The 16,604-nt window shown below is 35.3% G+C and overlaps 2 protein-coding genes across 4 annotated transcripts; one reads left to right on the top strand and one right to left on the bottom strand.

The window, feature by feature from the left end:
* Positions 1-371: 371 nt before the first annotated feature.
* Uch (Ubiquitin carboxyl-terminal hydrolase) lies at positions 372-7,244 on the bottom strand. Of its 2 annotated transcripts, none has more exons than XM_072301880.1 (7): positions 7,104-7,244; positions 6,094-6,222; positions 5,404-5,549; positions 3,869-4,010; positions 2,790-2,865; positions 1,772-1,830; positions 372-922 (listed from the first exon to the last, which is right to left on the bottom strand). In XM_072301880.1, the coding sequence occupies exons 1-7, from the start codon at positions 7,227-7,229 to the stop codon at positions 836-838; spliced, it is 765 nt and encodes a 254-aa protein (XP_072157981.1). In that variant the 5' UTR covers positions 7,230-7,244; the 3' UTR covers positions 372-835. The 2 variants fall into 2 exon arrangements, with proteins under 2 accessions (XP_072157981.1, XP_072157982.1); XM_072301881.1 differs by having other exon boundaries at positions 7,221-7,244.
* A 1,636-nt stretch (positions 7,245-8,880) lies between these two features.
* Positions 8,881-16,604, top strand: LOC109033892 (uncharacterized protein CG1161). Of its 2 annotated transcripts, none has more exons than XM_019046741.2 (5): positions 8,881-9,060; positions 10,450-10,550; positions 11,274-11,388; positions 12,328-12,480; positions 14,017-16,604. In XM_019046741.2, the coding sequence occupies exons 1-5, from the start codon at positions 8,992-8,994 to the stop codon at positions 14,176-14,178; spliced, it is 600 nt and encodes a 199-aa protein (XP_018902286.1). In that variant the 5' UTR covers positions 8,881-8,991; the 3' UTR covers positions 14,179-16,604. The 2 variants fall into 2 exon arrangements, with proteins under 2 accessions (XP_018902286.1, XP_018902287.1); XM_019046742.2 differs by having other exon boundaries at positions 8,882-9,060; positions 12,328-12,453.

Genomic DNA, 16,604 nt, shown 5'->3' with positions numbered 1-16,604 from the left:
AAAAACTTAGAAATTGGTGAGGAAAAAATGCTACGAAGCACCCTTGGAGAACCCTTGAGTTTCCACATCAAGATTTTGTATAGAAAAATATGGGTGCTTAAATTTTGAAAGAAAAGCAAAAATTTAAAAATAAACTTTGTACATTAAAGCCAGATTCTGATTGTATGCGATGATAGAACCGGCAGTATTTAGAAATCATGCCTTGCATCCACGCTTTTTCATAAAAGGAATCTTAGAAATTGTAACAATTCAATTCCGATCTTTTCAACTGGTGCATCGACAAAAAGGTCTTACTGGCACTACAGGTAATTTTCATTACTTCGACCAAATAAAAAAAAAAAACAGCATGAATAAATTACAGAACACATGTGTCAGTGTTTTTGTAAAAAGAAAAATGTGATTTTTATTTTTAGAACAATCAAAGATCAGTAGAAAACTTTATGAAAAAATTATATAAACCACAGGAAGCAAATTTTAAAGGGTGAGAAAAAAATATAAAATTAAGTTAAAACAGTATAAATAAGCAATTCCAAATTCCATAAGTGATAACACCTTTCCTTAGAAGAGAGCGTACATCAAAAAATAAATCCTTGTAATCCATAACCTTGTAAAGTGTACGCATTATTCAATGAGAGAACATAAGATTGGAAATGGCTTGTAACTGGTTGGAACAATGCTGAGAGAAAAATATAACTAGGCGATGACATTACCATTATAATAGGAGATATGGAGGAGGAATACTTCCGCAAGTTAAAAAATGTAACGCAAAGAGAGTAAAGATATTAAAATAATTTGGTAAAATCACAAAACGGAAGAAAATTAAAAAAGTCAGATCCTAGGAATCCATGGTTAAAGCAACTAGTGTGAAGTGTAAATTATTTGGATCACGATCCATGTACGTTTTGGCAACTTTGACTGCATCCTGGAGGGGAAAAAAAGGAATAAATTTAAAGACCAACTTTAAAAGGGTATTAAATGATAAAAAAACATTCACTGTGAAGAGCGGTTTGACACTTAAAGTGATACAGTGATAGTGGCAGTGATACAGGCAGGTGAAGAAAATAACAATTAACAAGAAGAGGAGAGTCTACCTGTGTGAGGCAATCTTTTCTAATTTTTTATTTTCTTTATTTTCATTATTGGCACGTATGCGTAGTATACCGCCTTTGCGATCATTTTGACCTCCTAATTTAGCACAAAAACCCAAGAAAATATTTGCTGAAAGTTTTTGATTCAATTTAGGGCTTAAAGGAAGTTTGTTTGTGGAAACTTGGAGGTGAGTGGCGTTTCAACGTTTTAGATAGATGCCATCTGTCCATCTCAGTTTAGGAGTATCCAGCTTAATTTTCAGATTAAGGAACTTGCGTGCGTCTATTGTTCACCGTCACCTTCTTTTTCAGGCCGATTCCATCGCTGCCATGTTTAGACTTGATCCGGAGATAACTATTGCTACCCACAATATTGATTTGGTAGACTAAAAAAATTCTGCAGTAAACTTGAAGAACAAACGCCAGAATGCTCGTAATTTTTTTGCACCTATTCTACTGACGAATTTGACGTTAATTTTTGGTAAACTAACTTTCTGAACAATCTACGTACTAACACAGCCCAATGAAGTTTTTAGGTTTTTGAGAATGATAAGGTTATAAAGTTTTCTTAGTAAATCGTGATTTTACTTTGAAGAGTTCACAATGAGCAGCTATCAAAAAGAAAAGCTGAGTCACTTGCGCTCACATTCTGACAAACTGCTAAAAATGATGATTCAACATACCTCTAATATCGTATCCGGACTGGATGGACCATGGTTGACTGGGAAAGACATGCGACCATCTGAAAAAAAATTAGACAATGTATATGTTAGCAATGGTAAGGAGAGGAAACACCGAACAAATTATGAAAATATGAAAAAAAAAAAACTATAGCTGCAACATGCGTCAAGTGAACTACTGCACAATAATGCACAAGTTCTTGTAATAATTTCGTGTAAAACGTGATTTGTGCAAGGAAAATAATTCAAAATAACTCTTGACCAAGATAAAAGCGCTTATGATAAAAACCATTACCTACTTCAGTTAAATCATATACTAAACAATAATATGACAGTCTCTGCAGTATGAAAATATGGTATTCTTAAACTTGGCGCTTCAGCTTAGATACTGAACATTGTTGACACTTTGAACAACAAAGCAGGGAAGGAATGCTGCTTGATCAAAAAATTTGCCAAAACTGTTACAGTATGCAGTTTGATACATGTAGAGTCTAGGTTTTGCATCAGAATGCTTCAATTTACACCCTGTTATGAGGTCATGAAGGATAACTTTGCAAAGTTGCTGGAGAGAGAAAAATCAAAAATCCTTATGTAAGACCCTTCTTTGACATTTTTGGCATTCTTCTCTCCTCATTTGAAAAGAAAAGGTAGCAGTAAAAAAGCCGTCAGGTAGAATTCAATCTGATTTCTTGATTTTTTTCAATATTCAAGTTTTCTTGTTTTTTCCTTAGAGTTATTCAGTATCAACAGTAGATGGTGCGAGGATTGCACTCTAGTGTTATGCCTGTCATGACCACCCAGTAGTATTCTACCACCTTGTTACTTACACTTCAGGCTACATTATTGGTGGGTTTTTTTTTATCCTTGACCGATGTCTTATTATTTATCCATATAAGGTTTTCTGAAGATCTAAAATTACCTGCCACACTTTTTTTTACTTTCTTTAAAGTAAGCATGACTCAGAGCTTCACATAGACTGAATAAATTGAAAAATAGACAAATAATTTCTTGGAAAACTTACCAAGTTCGTACAGGCTGCCTTCTTTTTCAACTAAAGCAATAAAATGGTATGGAACTGGATCTGTTGGATCAGGTGCCTAGCAATGAAAAAAAAAATATCAAGTATGTATGAATATAAAAAAAGGATTGATAAGATGTCCGACATGAACTTGACGATCATGGTGCCACAAATCTTAAAAATTAATGACCTATTTCACTACGATATTTTCAATATTTCACTTCAGCAGAAGTTATAAGATTCTTTGATTTAATTTCAAGTTTTGTTCATTGAAAAGTTCAAAAAATTATTTCTGGTGGGAAAAAAAGCTATTAAAAATCCGACCAATCAAAAGTTATCAGTGGAGTGGATGTAAGAAGTGAATACCTGAGTATGAGTTCAGCCAATCAGAAAATACCATTTTCCTCTCCTGACTGCACTATCAGCCCCGCCAAATATACAATTTCAAATGGGTCTAATTTTTGGCATTTTCAAAACAGGGTTTCTTTGCAATCAGGAATTAAACAAATCTGAGAAAATTCCTAGGAGCTTGATTTACTCCACACTGTCAGTAAATTAATACAAAAAATTTGACCTGTTTTGTGACAAAACGGATTTTAGTCTCCGTTTCCCAATGGACTGAATTCCATTTTTTCTATTGAAAATCTGATCTGGCACTCCTAGATCACAAAAAAAATGAGGCAAATTTTGGGTCTTGGAGGCAATAAAGGAAAGAACTTCTTTCCTTTCTCTCGTTGCCTTGAAAAATTTAGGTGGATCTGACATTTTGAGCCTTTTCTCATAATACTAAATAGGAACTTTGCCGAAAAGCAAAATTGCTGAGTCTCGAAAAATGATCAGCATTTTGAAACCTTTTCTAGCCTTGTAAAGAACTGTTGCCGAGTTAAAAAAATTTTGCTGATCATCAAACTGGAAGACTACTGGTCTAATTGCTGAATGAGTCAAGATCCATTTTTGGGCAAAAAATAATCCAACATAACTCAGTGAAGCTCATTTGAACCTTTCAGCACACAGTAATCTACACTACGATTAACCTAAGAAGTTAGAATTGGAATTTTAAGGAGGCCAAAAAACGAGCTCACCTCTGTTTGTCCTTCTACAGCAATATCTTTGTGGGTGTTGATAATGCCTTCAGATTTTTGCAACAAATGCCCTCTATCTTCTGGATTAAGGTCTTTTGCCTGGTCTAGGAACTCCTTCAAATAACCGTCTTTAATTGTAACCCTATGTAAGTACAAAAAAATACATAAAAAAATTTGAACGAAATTAATATTGGATAAATATGTACAGGCACTAGAAAAAGGCTTCCAAACTGCTGTCTTCAAAACCAAGCGAGTCGTTTGACTGAGTAATTATTGTTATGAACATGGAAGGTATCAAAAAAATAAGTAGATAGGAAATGAATTTTATTTATCAACAGACTGCTTATGGCAAAATATTGGATGTGCTTTTTTGGACTTTGTTCTGGACAAAGTTTTGCTACTTTGATATTTGAATTTACAATGCTGTACTGTCATGATACCAAAGAAAACGTTAAAGCAAAAATGAAGTTTTGGAAAAATGGGCTTAATAGGATGTGAGCAAAAAATTCTATTAAAGAGGTATCCACTCTTTATAAAAATTGCTGCCAATCATCTGAGAGACTCTCAGAAATCGTTTGGATGATTCTGAATGAATCTGTGGATGGATGAAAAAACTAAGGCAGATTATCAATGTACAGATTAGAGATTATAATTAAGGAAGTTGGGGACAAAATTTGTTCCGAGTCGAACTCATTACTACAGAAAAAAGACAGAATGTAAGTTACGCCAAAAAAAAATCCTATATGAAGACAATTTGATAAGAAAGAAAAGGACTAAGTTCAACTACTCTTAATGACTAGTGATCAAGGCCTATGATCACTCATAAAGGGTTAAATCAATCATTTCCAGATGACAAGGCTGAAAAAAGAAGTTCAAAATTTTTTTTAATACACCATTCAACATTTCATGTAGAATACAATTTATACAACGAAAATTACTGAAAAAAACTCCTAACCAAGATATCAACATCTTTTTATGCATAAATTTGACTTTGCGCTCATAGAAAAACGATCATCCACTAGAGTTAAAATGAACACTGAACATTAGCATAAGAGTCTTCGTAGTATGAAAATGATGGAAGCTCAATCTGAGCACTTGGGCTCGGCTATAGGATGTTATTTATACTTTGAACAAGACATGGTGAGGAGGGACCACTGCGTTATTAAGAAGCCTACCAAAACCATGGTACGCCACTACTAGTTTCAAGTAGGATCTTGTTTTTTTTCTGAGTCGGAAATTCACATTATACAAGACTAATGCTAAATAAAAATGTTATTATCTTAGTTAGGAGTTATTATCACTCATTTTCCTTCTACGAATCATGTTCTACAGGAAATATTCATTTTGAAATTTCCAAGATAAACAATTATCAAAGTGCTTTAATTCATACTATGCCTGGTGGCCGATTGCATAAATGGAAGATAGTCACACGCTTACTTAGCAAAATCTCACATTGCTTGGCAGGGGCCAGCCCTCCCCCCCCCCCCCTGGTTCTGCCCATGCAGTGAATTGATCTTAGAGAAAAAACTGGTTACCTTTCTTGATTATTTGCTAAACTGTGAATGAGAGCGATGGTGCCGCATGCATTATGAACATACTGCTTTAGGAAGAACAGATTTTCTGAGACGGTTTGACCTTTTTTAACTATTTCCTTCTCCTGCTCAGTTTTGTACTCCGAATGCTGGAAGACACAGATGAGAAAAATGTCAAAATATTTGATGGCACAGAAGCAACAAGTAAAGAAAGAAAGGCTTGCATGACTTTATTTCAGAAAAGCTTTAATATTAAAGATGCACTGAAGGATCAAGAGAAAAAAATATTACAAGAGTTAATGGACGATGGTTGGGTTCTTTATTGTTTCATCATTACTTGATGCTTTATGATTTTCATAAGGTACCTTCAACTATTGGTGCATTTATCCAAATGAGGAGAGTCAGGATTGAGACCCTTTTTTTAAAAAAAAAAAATTAGAATAACAAAGAGGGCATTACAGAGCCTTTGTGAATGAATGGAGAAGAATAAGCAATAATAAACACCTCATTGCCAGGTACGATTTGTTTAATCTGAGAGCAGTTGATCGGACATTACGGCTGGAACAGTTCCTCTATGACTACAGTCAGGCGGAAAGACATATATAAGAGTTACATTCCAATTTTTGATCGTAAAGCAATGAAATTGAATGGAAGCTTAGTCGAAAAAGACAAGATATTTAATAAAATTTATACCTTATCAGAACAAGGAAATAGCATTATAAGAGCTAAAACTGGCCTAGGAACAACAGCTAGTAAATCAGGATCAATCCCATAGACATCAACAATTTGGACCGTGTCTGGAACACCTAGACTTTGCATGAACTAGAACAATATAAACAATACATTAGAGTGGACAATTACTTAAAATTATGTTCGAGTTGATGGTAAAATTCTGAAATATTATTGCGATGCTGTTGAGTGTGATATACTTTGACTTAAATAGCATCAACTGTTAGTCCCGTTCCTTCAGAGTCAATATTGTTATTTCCGAGAAAAATGGACATTTACGAATAAAATTCGTTTTTCACACAATGATGATAATGCTATTAAGGCTGCGGGTTCAAAAAGGGCACTTATAGGTTGCGGTGTCTTGAAATCTCCACTGCCAATTCATATTTTAGAGTGGAAACAATAGGGTGAATTTTCTGAAATGTTTCGGTATCATAATTGTAAAATTGAAAAGAAAATTCAGTAAAAGTCTCAGCGAATTCCATACATTTGCTTCAATTTTAATGGATGAAATGTTGGTGGTGATTCTGAGACACCGCAACCAAGAAATGCCCTCTCTGCACGCAGCACTTCAATTCTGTCCAAACTTTCGCTGATTTTCAACATTAAGTAATCCACAAAAAAGTCTCTGAAACGTTCAATAAAAAATGCCTAGTGGTCTTCCATTGAAAGGGAGAATGGGTCATGTTATAATCTTTTCATTTAAGTAGATGATTCTCCTTTCAGCCTTTTGGAACCAATTTTAAAATACCACAAATAAAAACGTGAAAGATTATACTTAAAATTAAACAGTAGGCCATGACCTGGCTTGTAAGGTAAAACAGATGCTGTAAAAAAATATTTATCTAATAATTCCGTTTACTTTACTACTTGTTCTAAGAACATTTTGACAAACTTAGTTACTCATGCTTCTTGAATGCATGTCTGTTGGATAATAAGAAAGTAATCATAATATTTGTGTGGAACTTATCAACATAAGCTTCAGAGGCTTGATGAGAAGGATTGCAATGGCAATTGGCATTGTGAATGTAATGTAGAACATGAGCTACAATGAAAGACAGGGCCAGCCATATCACCACAGTCGGACATACCTTGTTCATTACCTGAAAAAGAACAAAAAAGAATTTGTTTAAAATTTCACTAAGAAGATATTCTTTGAGTTGGATGATTAAGCTAGATGCATGACATTTTTGAAAAGAACGATAGTTGTTAAACCCTGTTGTCAGTAAGTACTTACATCTTATTCATGGATAAATCAAGGGATGTGATTAAAATCAAGGTCGATAGACCCAGGTCAGTTTGTTGGGAAAGTTGATTGTGACAATCCTTGGAAAACAACAGCAAGGGCTGTCTGTGTTGCCAAAGAATTTCTATGATATGCCTGGCCTACTCTGATGTTCCCCCGATCCAATGACATTGGTCTTAGGCAGATGGGAGGGCAATGCCTGCCCGACGTTGGAAAGAAGTGAAACAGTCAATGGGGGGCGTCAGTTGCCAGATCCAGATATTCCAAAGAACAACTTTTCAACAAATTGACCTGGGTCTATTGACCTTGATTAATATCAAAGCAAAAAATGTTCGCCGGTCAGAGCATTTGAGTCGCGCATCATCACAGGAATTTTGAGGTCCTTCGGAATAACTTATTTTATTTAAGTTGGAACTCTCCTTCACAGCTCTTTCAGAGCCCCACATCCTCCCTTGAGAATGTCATACAGAGTTACACAAGTCCAAGGATTTTGGTCCTTTGAAAACAGTAATCGCATTCAGACAGCATGACAAGCAGCTCGATGGGCAGTTCAACGAGCCCTCCGTCAAACGCTTTCAACAGTGAAGAAAGGGAGCGCCTCGGTGGAGGGCTCAGATCCCTATTCTCTAAGCTCGTCAAGTGGCCTGTAAAGCTGCACGTCAGGCAGCTGACAAACAACTCAGCATACAATCTGAACGCGCTTTAAGGAGGATGGATGTCTAGCCCCTGAAAGCTGACATAGCAACTAGAGATCGTAGCCATTGAGATGGATGACTTCGTACGTAAAAAAGAGTGTTTTATAAGCTGTAGGAGGAAGAGTGTTCCGACCGTCTAAAATAAATGACGAATTGGAACTACTTCCGGCATGGGTGGATGAACGGTAAGATGAAGCTCCAGCCGGCGAGTCTTTGTAGGTTAGTTGCTCATAAATCAGGATTCGTTCACCAAATCTCACCATCTGAGGGAAATGATATGGATATTATTGAATTTTTACTTACGGTGGGATTAGATTCCAGTGGCAACCAAGCCATTTTTTCTTTTTTCTTCGCAAGAAATAGGAGCAGAAGACCGAATTGGAAAATCACGAGTGCAATTCACAATCGCGATCACAAAAATACGCAGGATTCAACTTCAACTGATTAGGAAAACAACAGGAAAAACTCTAGCTCAGAGGAGAATATCACGGACTGTCATTGTGACGGCAGTCTTTCACGCATGATTAATAGGGTACTCAGATCAACCAATCAAAAACGCAATCTGAAGCGCGCGAAAACTTGTTCATAAGTTGACCACTGTTGAGATTTCTTAGGGGAATTTCTTGATAACATTTCCCTTGAAATTTTTCTAAAGCTGTGCAAGTCAGAAGACCAGAGCATTAAAGTGTAAACTGCATGCAACTTAAAAATTGACTAAAATTTTAGGAAAATCAGACTGACAACAACAGTAAACAAGCTATTTTCGGATGCGAGTACCCACTTTTATTTGAGGTATGTCTATGTTGGTCTATGCCTCGGTTAAACGTAAATACGAGATACGTCAGTTCGCGTATACACCAGAGACAAATTTTGATTTTCAATGGATTTCTCTCTCGTTTTACTATGATATTCTAATTCAGAATGTCTCTTTCCTTTCATCAGTTATTCGTATTTGGCGTTATCCTCTTGTCATGTGTTCTTTACGTACAGGTAATACAAGTTTTTTCCCTTAACCCAAGTACAAGCGCTTACGACATTGTGTAACCCTCTATCATCATGGTGAGCTTCAATGGGGAGATTAATCTTGTCTGTCAGATTTATTTATCTTTTACAAAACGAAAATTTCTATTTTGTAAAATTTGGAAAATTTTAGACAGGCGAATTTTCACTTTGGAACATTAATTGATAAATTTGACCTCCGTAATTTACTTGGACAATACACCCTCCGCTGTGTTCAAGAAACAACTTGCTTGATTCTCTCTGATCTTAACTTTTTTGAGACATGTGTACCTATGCAAGATGCATCAAGTACTCTCAGATACGTTCACTGTGAAGTCAAACTTCACCAACCATGTGCAGAATTGAAACATCTCAATTACTGCTTGGCCACCTAATCTCTAACATATGCTGCCTATTGTTACTAGAACTAAGTATATACCTACTTCTAGTAACAATGGGCGGCATGTGTTAGAGATTAGATCCTAACTATAGACGCTATTAGTGGCGACGTCATCATAGGGATTCTCCAATAGACGCTATTAGTGCAACGTCACAGAAAAGAGATATCTATCGATTTTTTCGCATTGGTAGCATTGAAAGAGGTTATGCCAATGTTATTGTTTGGATCCAATTCGATATAATGGAGAATCCCTATGATGACGTCGCCACTAATAGCGTCCATAGGTGCGTTGTCGAGGTGAACTTTCCGTTTGCGTTGGGTGCCCAACGCTAACGGATATCACGTAACCGTTAACTTACCTGTTGGGAAATGCGTTGTCGGTTGTCTCTGTCAACTAAAAACTGTTGTGTTTTGAGTGCACAATTACATTTAGAGGTTAGTTCAACGCTCTCAACTACCTCCTGAGAGCGATGACTTGTTGACTTCCGTTTGGTAAACAGTCCAGGACATCGGGCAATCCAAACGGAGTCGAACAACGCCGAGCGTTGGGAATCGGGTAATTCCGTTGGGCAACGGTCCCAAACAGTTTACTTCGACAATGCAGTTATTATATCGAATTGGATCCAAACAATAACATTGGCATAACCTCTTTCAATGCCACCAATTCAAAAAAATTGATATATATCGCTTTTCTGTGACGTAGCATTAATAGTGTCTATAGACACTGAAGCCCGCAGGTGATTAAGAAACATCAGTTTTGACTCATATAGATTCAGAGCCAGGTGATTTTGCCTCATTGCATCTTAGTTGTGTAATGCAGGGAAACATTTTTAGTATTCACCATTGTCAGAAATCCAATCTGTAACCCCTTGACCGCAGTATCTTTTCCTTCGCAATATGAAGGGCCACAAAATTTGATGCTAAGTCAAGATTAACTCTGAATCCACTCCTGATCTTTTCCTCCATTTTTTTCCTTTCAGGGTCAGTCGTACGAAGACGCACGATGCAAATGTGTATGCACTTATAAAAATGGAACAAGGCTTGTAAAAAAATTACGTGTTACCAGTGTCCCTCTCAGCAAGTAAGTTTTATTCATTGTTGTTCCTATGGCTGATGGCAGCAAAACTGCAAGAGAAGCTTCAATAAAGAATAGTTTCTGAAAAGATAGATGAGCAAGAAGTCCGACTTTTTTTTCACATCTCACATGAGAATCCTTAAAATGATGGACAGTGGCAAAAAGCAAAATGCATTATAAGTTATTTTCCTACCACTAACTACTATTTAAGGATTTTCAAAAAAAATTCTCATATGCAATAAGAAAAAGTTCATATTATTACCCATCAATTCTTTCAGGAAAGTCCTGAGAATTAATTTTTAAAGTTTCTATCAAGTAAATTCATTTTCGTTTTTGAGTTATTCCAACGAAAAAGAACCTATCCGTTACCTGCTAGGGTTGAAATCAGCACCAGCCAACAGCAAACAGGAGCAAGAACTATGAGCCTATTGGGGGTGACCTCGTCCCTGCGACTGGGCGGATGCAGTTCTGAAATTTGATTACACTGTGCAATTTGGAACTAAAATTTTTGGCTCATCCATAAAAACACTCATGTGCATAGGGAAACTAATAGCACTTACGTTGTATTTAAACTGAGCCAAAAATTATAGTTCCTAATTGCAAAATGCAGTCCTATTACAGCTCTTTGGGTCAGTAACATTTAAAATGGTGAATTAGTGAGGCCTGATGCATATTTTCTCAGATGCCATAATCTTTTTATAATACCTTTATTTTATTTTCTAACTGCAGTGACTGTGATGAAGTCGCCGGTCCCGTTGAAGAAATTGTGCATGGGAACACAACACAGGAAATGTGCTCTCGATGTGAGTGTACTTATGAAAGTAGGAACACAAACATTATCAAAGTAAGTAATAACCAAAACCACCAACAAATGACTGAAAAATTGCCATCTCAGGCTCTGTGCATAACCAGAATGCATGAGTTAGGCCAATTTTTGGTTGTACATGTCAAACATACTCATTATTTGGTAATTGACAAATATGACAAACGTCATTTTTGAGAAAAAGTATCACAAGCACCAATTTTGGCGATGGTAGCAAGCATTCTGCCATGAAACATGCATTATGCCAATTAAATCTGCCACCAGGCTGGGAGCTGCAATCGGCAGTGTATCTCAAAGGCTAATTTTTCAAGTGAAAGTAATTTTCTTCATAACCCTTAGGCAGTTTTTTGTAGTAGACGTATCCTATTTCTATGTGCTAAAATTCAAGGTAGAATAACATTTCTAGCAATGGCAAATCAGTCTTCTGGGTTACTTGTGAAGTTAACATTTTGATGCCTGTGATATTCTTCATAGAAAGGGACGACATGTTCCAAACCCATTGTTCTTTGTAAAGATCTCGAATTATTAGTGACAACTTAGAAAATCTTATCTGACATTTAAGGCTGGCAACAGAGGAATGGAAAATTGAGCTTACCAAGTGTCTTGAATTGTATCTCTTCTTAACTTTTCCTACAAATTTAAAGTATTGCTTCAAATCATCAATTATTCATTAATTTATTTAGTGTTGTTTTGTATATTTTACCCACTCGACCAGTTTGTTCCTTTTGTTCTTTGGGGGGGGGGGGGGGGGATGAGAGTTCTGTTCATTTTTCCACAATTCAACCGAAAAAATCAAAAGCAAATGTACAATTTTATTATCTTCCAAATACATTAAGTTTTGCAGTACGGAAAGAAAATGTTTCACGTATTTTAAAAGTAACATAACAAAATTTCCATTTACTTTTCTACACGTTCTTATAATACAATGATTTACTCTTGTCTTTTTTTTTTTTTTTGCAGTTTGTGGTCATAATTGTAATATGGGTCATTTCTTTGTTAGTAATCTATATGCTTTTCCTTATTTGTCTGGATCCGTTACTAAACAAACGAGTCAAGGGAAATTATGTTGAACACACGAACGACGATGTAAGTAGCCGAGAGTTCAAAATAATTGTAAGTAGCTTTGAAGTAAGACCCTTTTTTTTATTTATTTTGAATTACTTTTTTTTAATGAAAAACTCAGACTTCCTTAGCAACACTCAGGAATTGCTGTGAATATTGAGAAGAACTGGTTGTGAAGAAAGGAATTAAAAATAAAAATCTTGAATGATGAAATTGAATCATTGATGCCATCTAACATGAAAAATTTTTAGACAGCTTTTCTTCATATTTGGCAGTTTTCTAACTCATAAATGACTTGAAGGAACATGTTTGGAGGAGACAAAATTGTCTAAGTTTTGCTCTGTAAGATGGAACTTCTAAGAAATTTTGTTGAAAGGTTTTAATTCCTAACTGAAATATTGATGGCCCAAGTGCAAAACCATGTACCTCCATTGGGTTGTTTCAAAATGTCTACCCCTAATATGTTCTTTCTAAAAGAAACAAGCCACATTTTTGGCTTGAAATTTTTACAGAATATGTATTCTGCTAATAGAGAAGAAACACCAAGGAAGTTTTAAAGAAATTAGATTGCCTAGTTTTTTGAAGAAAAAATGAAGTGTGACAGGAAGTCTACAATGTTGTAATTGAAGATACATATTTTCGCACTTTAGCCATGGATACTGATATTGGTCATGAAGCCGAAAGAGATGCTGTAAAGTATGCCATATGAAAAAGGGAGTTTTCCACTACCTCCAGCGGGCTGATTATTGAAAGTCTAAAGCAGCCCGATAAGAAATCGAATTGTGATATATTGCGTGGTCAAGATAAGGCTATGTCTTGTTGTGTTGGGCCAACATAGTTTCAATAATTGGGCCGCAGGTCAACGACACCAATTAAAAGAGTCCATGTCAGAGGAGCTGAATGCCTCTGCTCAATCGCAAAATCTCTCGCAACAATTTATTCATTTATTCATGGACACTAGTAAATTTTTTCTTTCTACTTCTGGTATTTAATTTGCTTTGTGACTGTATGACCTCACAAAGGCTCAGAATATTTTTTATAAACCAAAATTTTTCAACTCGATAATACATAAAGAAATAATTTGTCAGATGGAACTGGCCACATTGCAATGCATTAAGTCTCTGGCTCTGACCCTTTCGATTTGGAGCTGGTTAGAAGTTTTTTCAACTCTACTCTTGATAATAATCTGAGGTTAAATGTAATTTTCACTTTTAAGGTTATTCTGTCCATTGAATTGAAAGAAATGTTAACGTCTCCATCTTCAGTTTTAATTAATTTTTCAAGAATTTTATCTAAATATGCCGTACCTTATAAAATTGTCAAGAACAATTTTTCGTATCTCAGTCTGCCATGAAATGCAATCTACCTTTGAGAGGTAAGAGTGACAAGTGGCAAGCCAATTCATATTTAGTGGTTCAACGGTCACTTTATCAGCTAGTCTACTGTCGAATAATGGACAGGTGTTCGAAGATTCCAACATCTGAAATATTATACATGATTTACACGCTAAATGAGTCACCATTTTAGTCATTCCAATATCATGATTTTATTTTAACCGGTAACTAATTAGACTGTGGAAATTTGCAGGATGATATAAGCAGTTCAAGTCAAGCGCCTGGAACTTCTCACCCGATGGGTATGCGAGGAAGCAATGTGTTGAACCGCGTGGGTCACCAACAGGATAAGTGGAAGAGGCAAGTTCAAGAACAGCGCAAGAATATTTACGACAGGCATACGATGCTCAACTAAGCTCTTCAAATTTCTAACCATTAAATGGAAGCTGTAGCAAATCGAACAGGGAGACAAAATTTCGTTTTCATCGTAGAATTTTCGATTTGAGACTTGATCCAGGTTGCTGTGAAGGAAGTCATGATCTCATATGAAAGGCTCCAAGTCATGGACATTTTTAGGAACATCTTAAAATTCGGCCACTATCAATGAATGTAGCAAGAGCATGGCTAAAGTAGCTCTTATGTAAGTGAATGAGTTCATAAATAGTGAGCTATTAGCATTGAATAAATAAGTACTTGATAAAAACTTGACTTGCGTAAAGACCTATTGACTCATTTTAACATGACTCTTTTGTCAAAGAGAGTAGAATTTTCATTCCTCTGCTTATTTATTCAATCTAAAGCAACTCATTTTTTCAGAATTTCTAGTCTGATAAGCTGAATTTTGAATTTTCATCGGAAAGAGGTAACCAAGTCAGCGATTTGCAAAAATCAGAAAAAATTTCTATCTAAATGGCAACAACAGATCTGCAAGCTGATATTTTTAAGAGTTTGATAAAGAATTGATTTTTGGGTATCCATAAGATAACATGATGGTATGTCAGTTGGGATTCATTACATACTGCATTGAGTAATTACTGCTCTGTTTTTATGACGTACATCAGTCAAATAAAAGGTTCGGGAACAGTGTTTAAAGTAAACTCAGATTAATTCCTCTGAAAATCAAATTTTATCGCGCAAAATTTGAAGTGAAACTATCATATCTCATTTTCACCTTGTCATTTTGACACTCAATTCTTGTAAAAATGTTGTCTTTATGTAATCTTGATAGTAATCAAACTCTCTTTCCCCACAACGATGAACAAATCATAAACCAGTTGAAAGATGGAAGGAGAAATCAAAATTCTTGTCACCAGCTTTTAGGTTTAGATGGTGTTAAGAATTTAGTAAAGTTTGTTTTTTCAATTGATGACAAATCAATGAAAATTTTGGCTGATTTGGTAGCTTTTAATAGCAAATTTTTAGCCTATTTATGCTTCAATGTGCTTGTACAACAATGTGTTGCTGCCAAACTGCAGGCCTCGAAAAACACCTAATTCTAATCCTAATACAGTTTCTTTTTAATGATGTTGCACTATGAACACCATTAAAAACTGAAATTTCAATCATCAATTCACTTTTGTTGAAGACATGCTTTACGGACCCATCATTTATGGTCGTGTTCCTAGGTTTCTTGTTTTTCTTATATTTTACAATACTGTTGTAAGTATACTGATTAATTCATGTGCAAGTTTGCAATAAAAAGTGAATCTTCATTGTAAAACCTTCTTTCAATGTTAATGAGTGCAGCCAATTTCATTCTATTATAAAACTATTCATTGTTCCTTGCTGTGGACTGACCGATTTTTTTTTTTCAGTATATATGTTACTTAAAAAAAGCTAAGTATTCACATTTAAAGGGAAGAAGAAAATTATAATTTATAAAATATATATTTATGTTAGAGGTTCAGGTACGGAAGGGCTTAGTTACATTGCAACATTGCTATTTTTCACTTGAAACTGTATTTAGCTATTTACTTAAATTTGGCTGTAAATCTTCATTGAAATGTGGTTCGACTAAGATTCCCTCTCAATTAAAAAAAAAAATCAGTTTTTAGATGAAACCTTGCAAAGTTGCATTGCAATTACTAAAGTCTTCCTGGATTTGCCTTTTTTTTTGGAGTTTGTATGGAAGGATGAAGCTTTTTTCTTTCCCTTCTGTGTTGGAGAACATCTTTAATATAGACATTTAACTGCTGTGAAATCGTTCAAACTGTCCCCATAATATTTTCAAGTGGAGTAATATCAGAGATTCATTGCAACAATGTTGCTATCAGTATCCCATGAGAAAACATCTGTTCTCTTGTTTTAGCTTTCATTAAATCTGTCTCTGATTTGCTGCGCTTAACAGAAAGGAACCAAGTCACATTAGCTATTGCCAAATGTAACTGGGCTTTTTAATTTTTTACAAGAGAACGTTTGTGCGGATTCCTTTGAAAATTTCTAGGAATTTGTTTCTTGCTATGCACGCAATTCACTGAAATTTGCTCCAAAATCTGCACAACCGTTTTCATGTGAAAAATTAAAATGCCCAATTAAATTTCGCAATAGCTTATGTGCCTCGGTTCCTTTCTGCTTAATGTGGTCTAATTGACAAGACATAATTGCATCTGTTGAATTGTCTGAAGAGGAGTGCCATAGCTGTTAATCTATTCATTGTTTTTTTAACCTGTGTCAAAATTTTACCACCTTACTGCATTCAAAATTCAAATAACTTTGTTGGCCCTCTGTAAACACGGCTTGTTCATTTGACTCTTCAAGTTAAACTCTTCTGTCTTCATTTGAATGCAGCCTGTACCCACATAATTTTAAATAAAACTTTGTTTTTTTAAAATGAAAGTAAAA

This window comes from Bemisia tabaci, chromosome 6 (assembly GCF_918797505.1).
Source record: "Bemisia tabaci chromosome 6, PGI_BMITA_v3".
In the NCBI taxonomy this organism is placed as follows: Eukaryota; Metazoa; Arthropoda; class Insecta; order Hemiptera; family Aleyrodidae; genus Bemisia; species Bemisia tabaci.
Note: the sequence above shows the minus strand (reverse complement) of the source record. Positions and strands in the feature narration are given on the sequence as shown.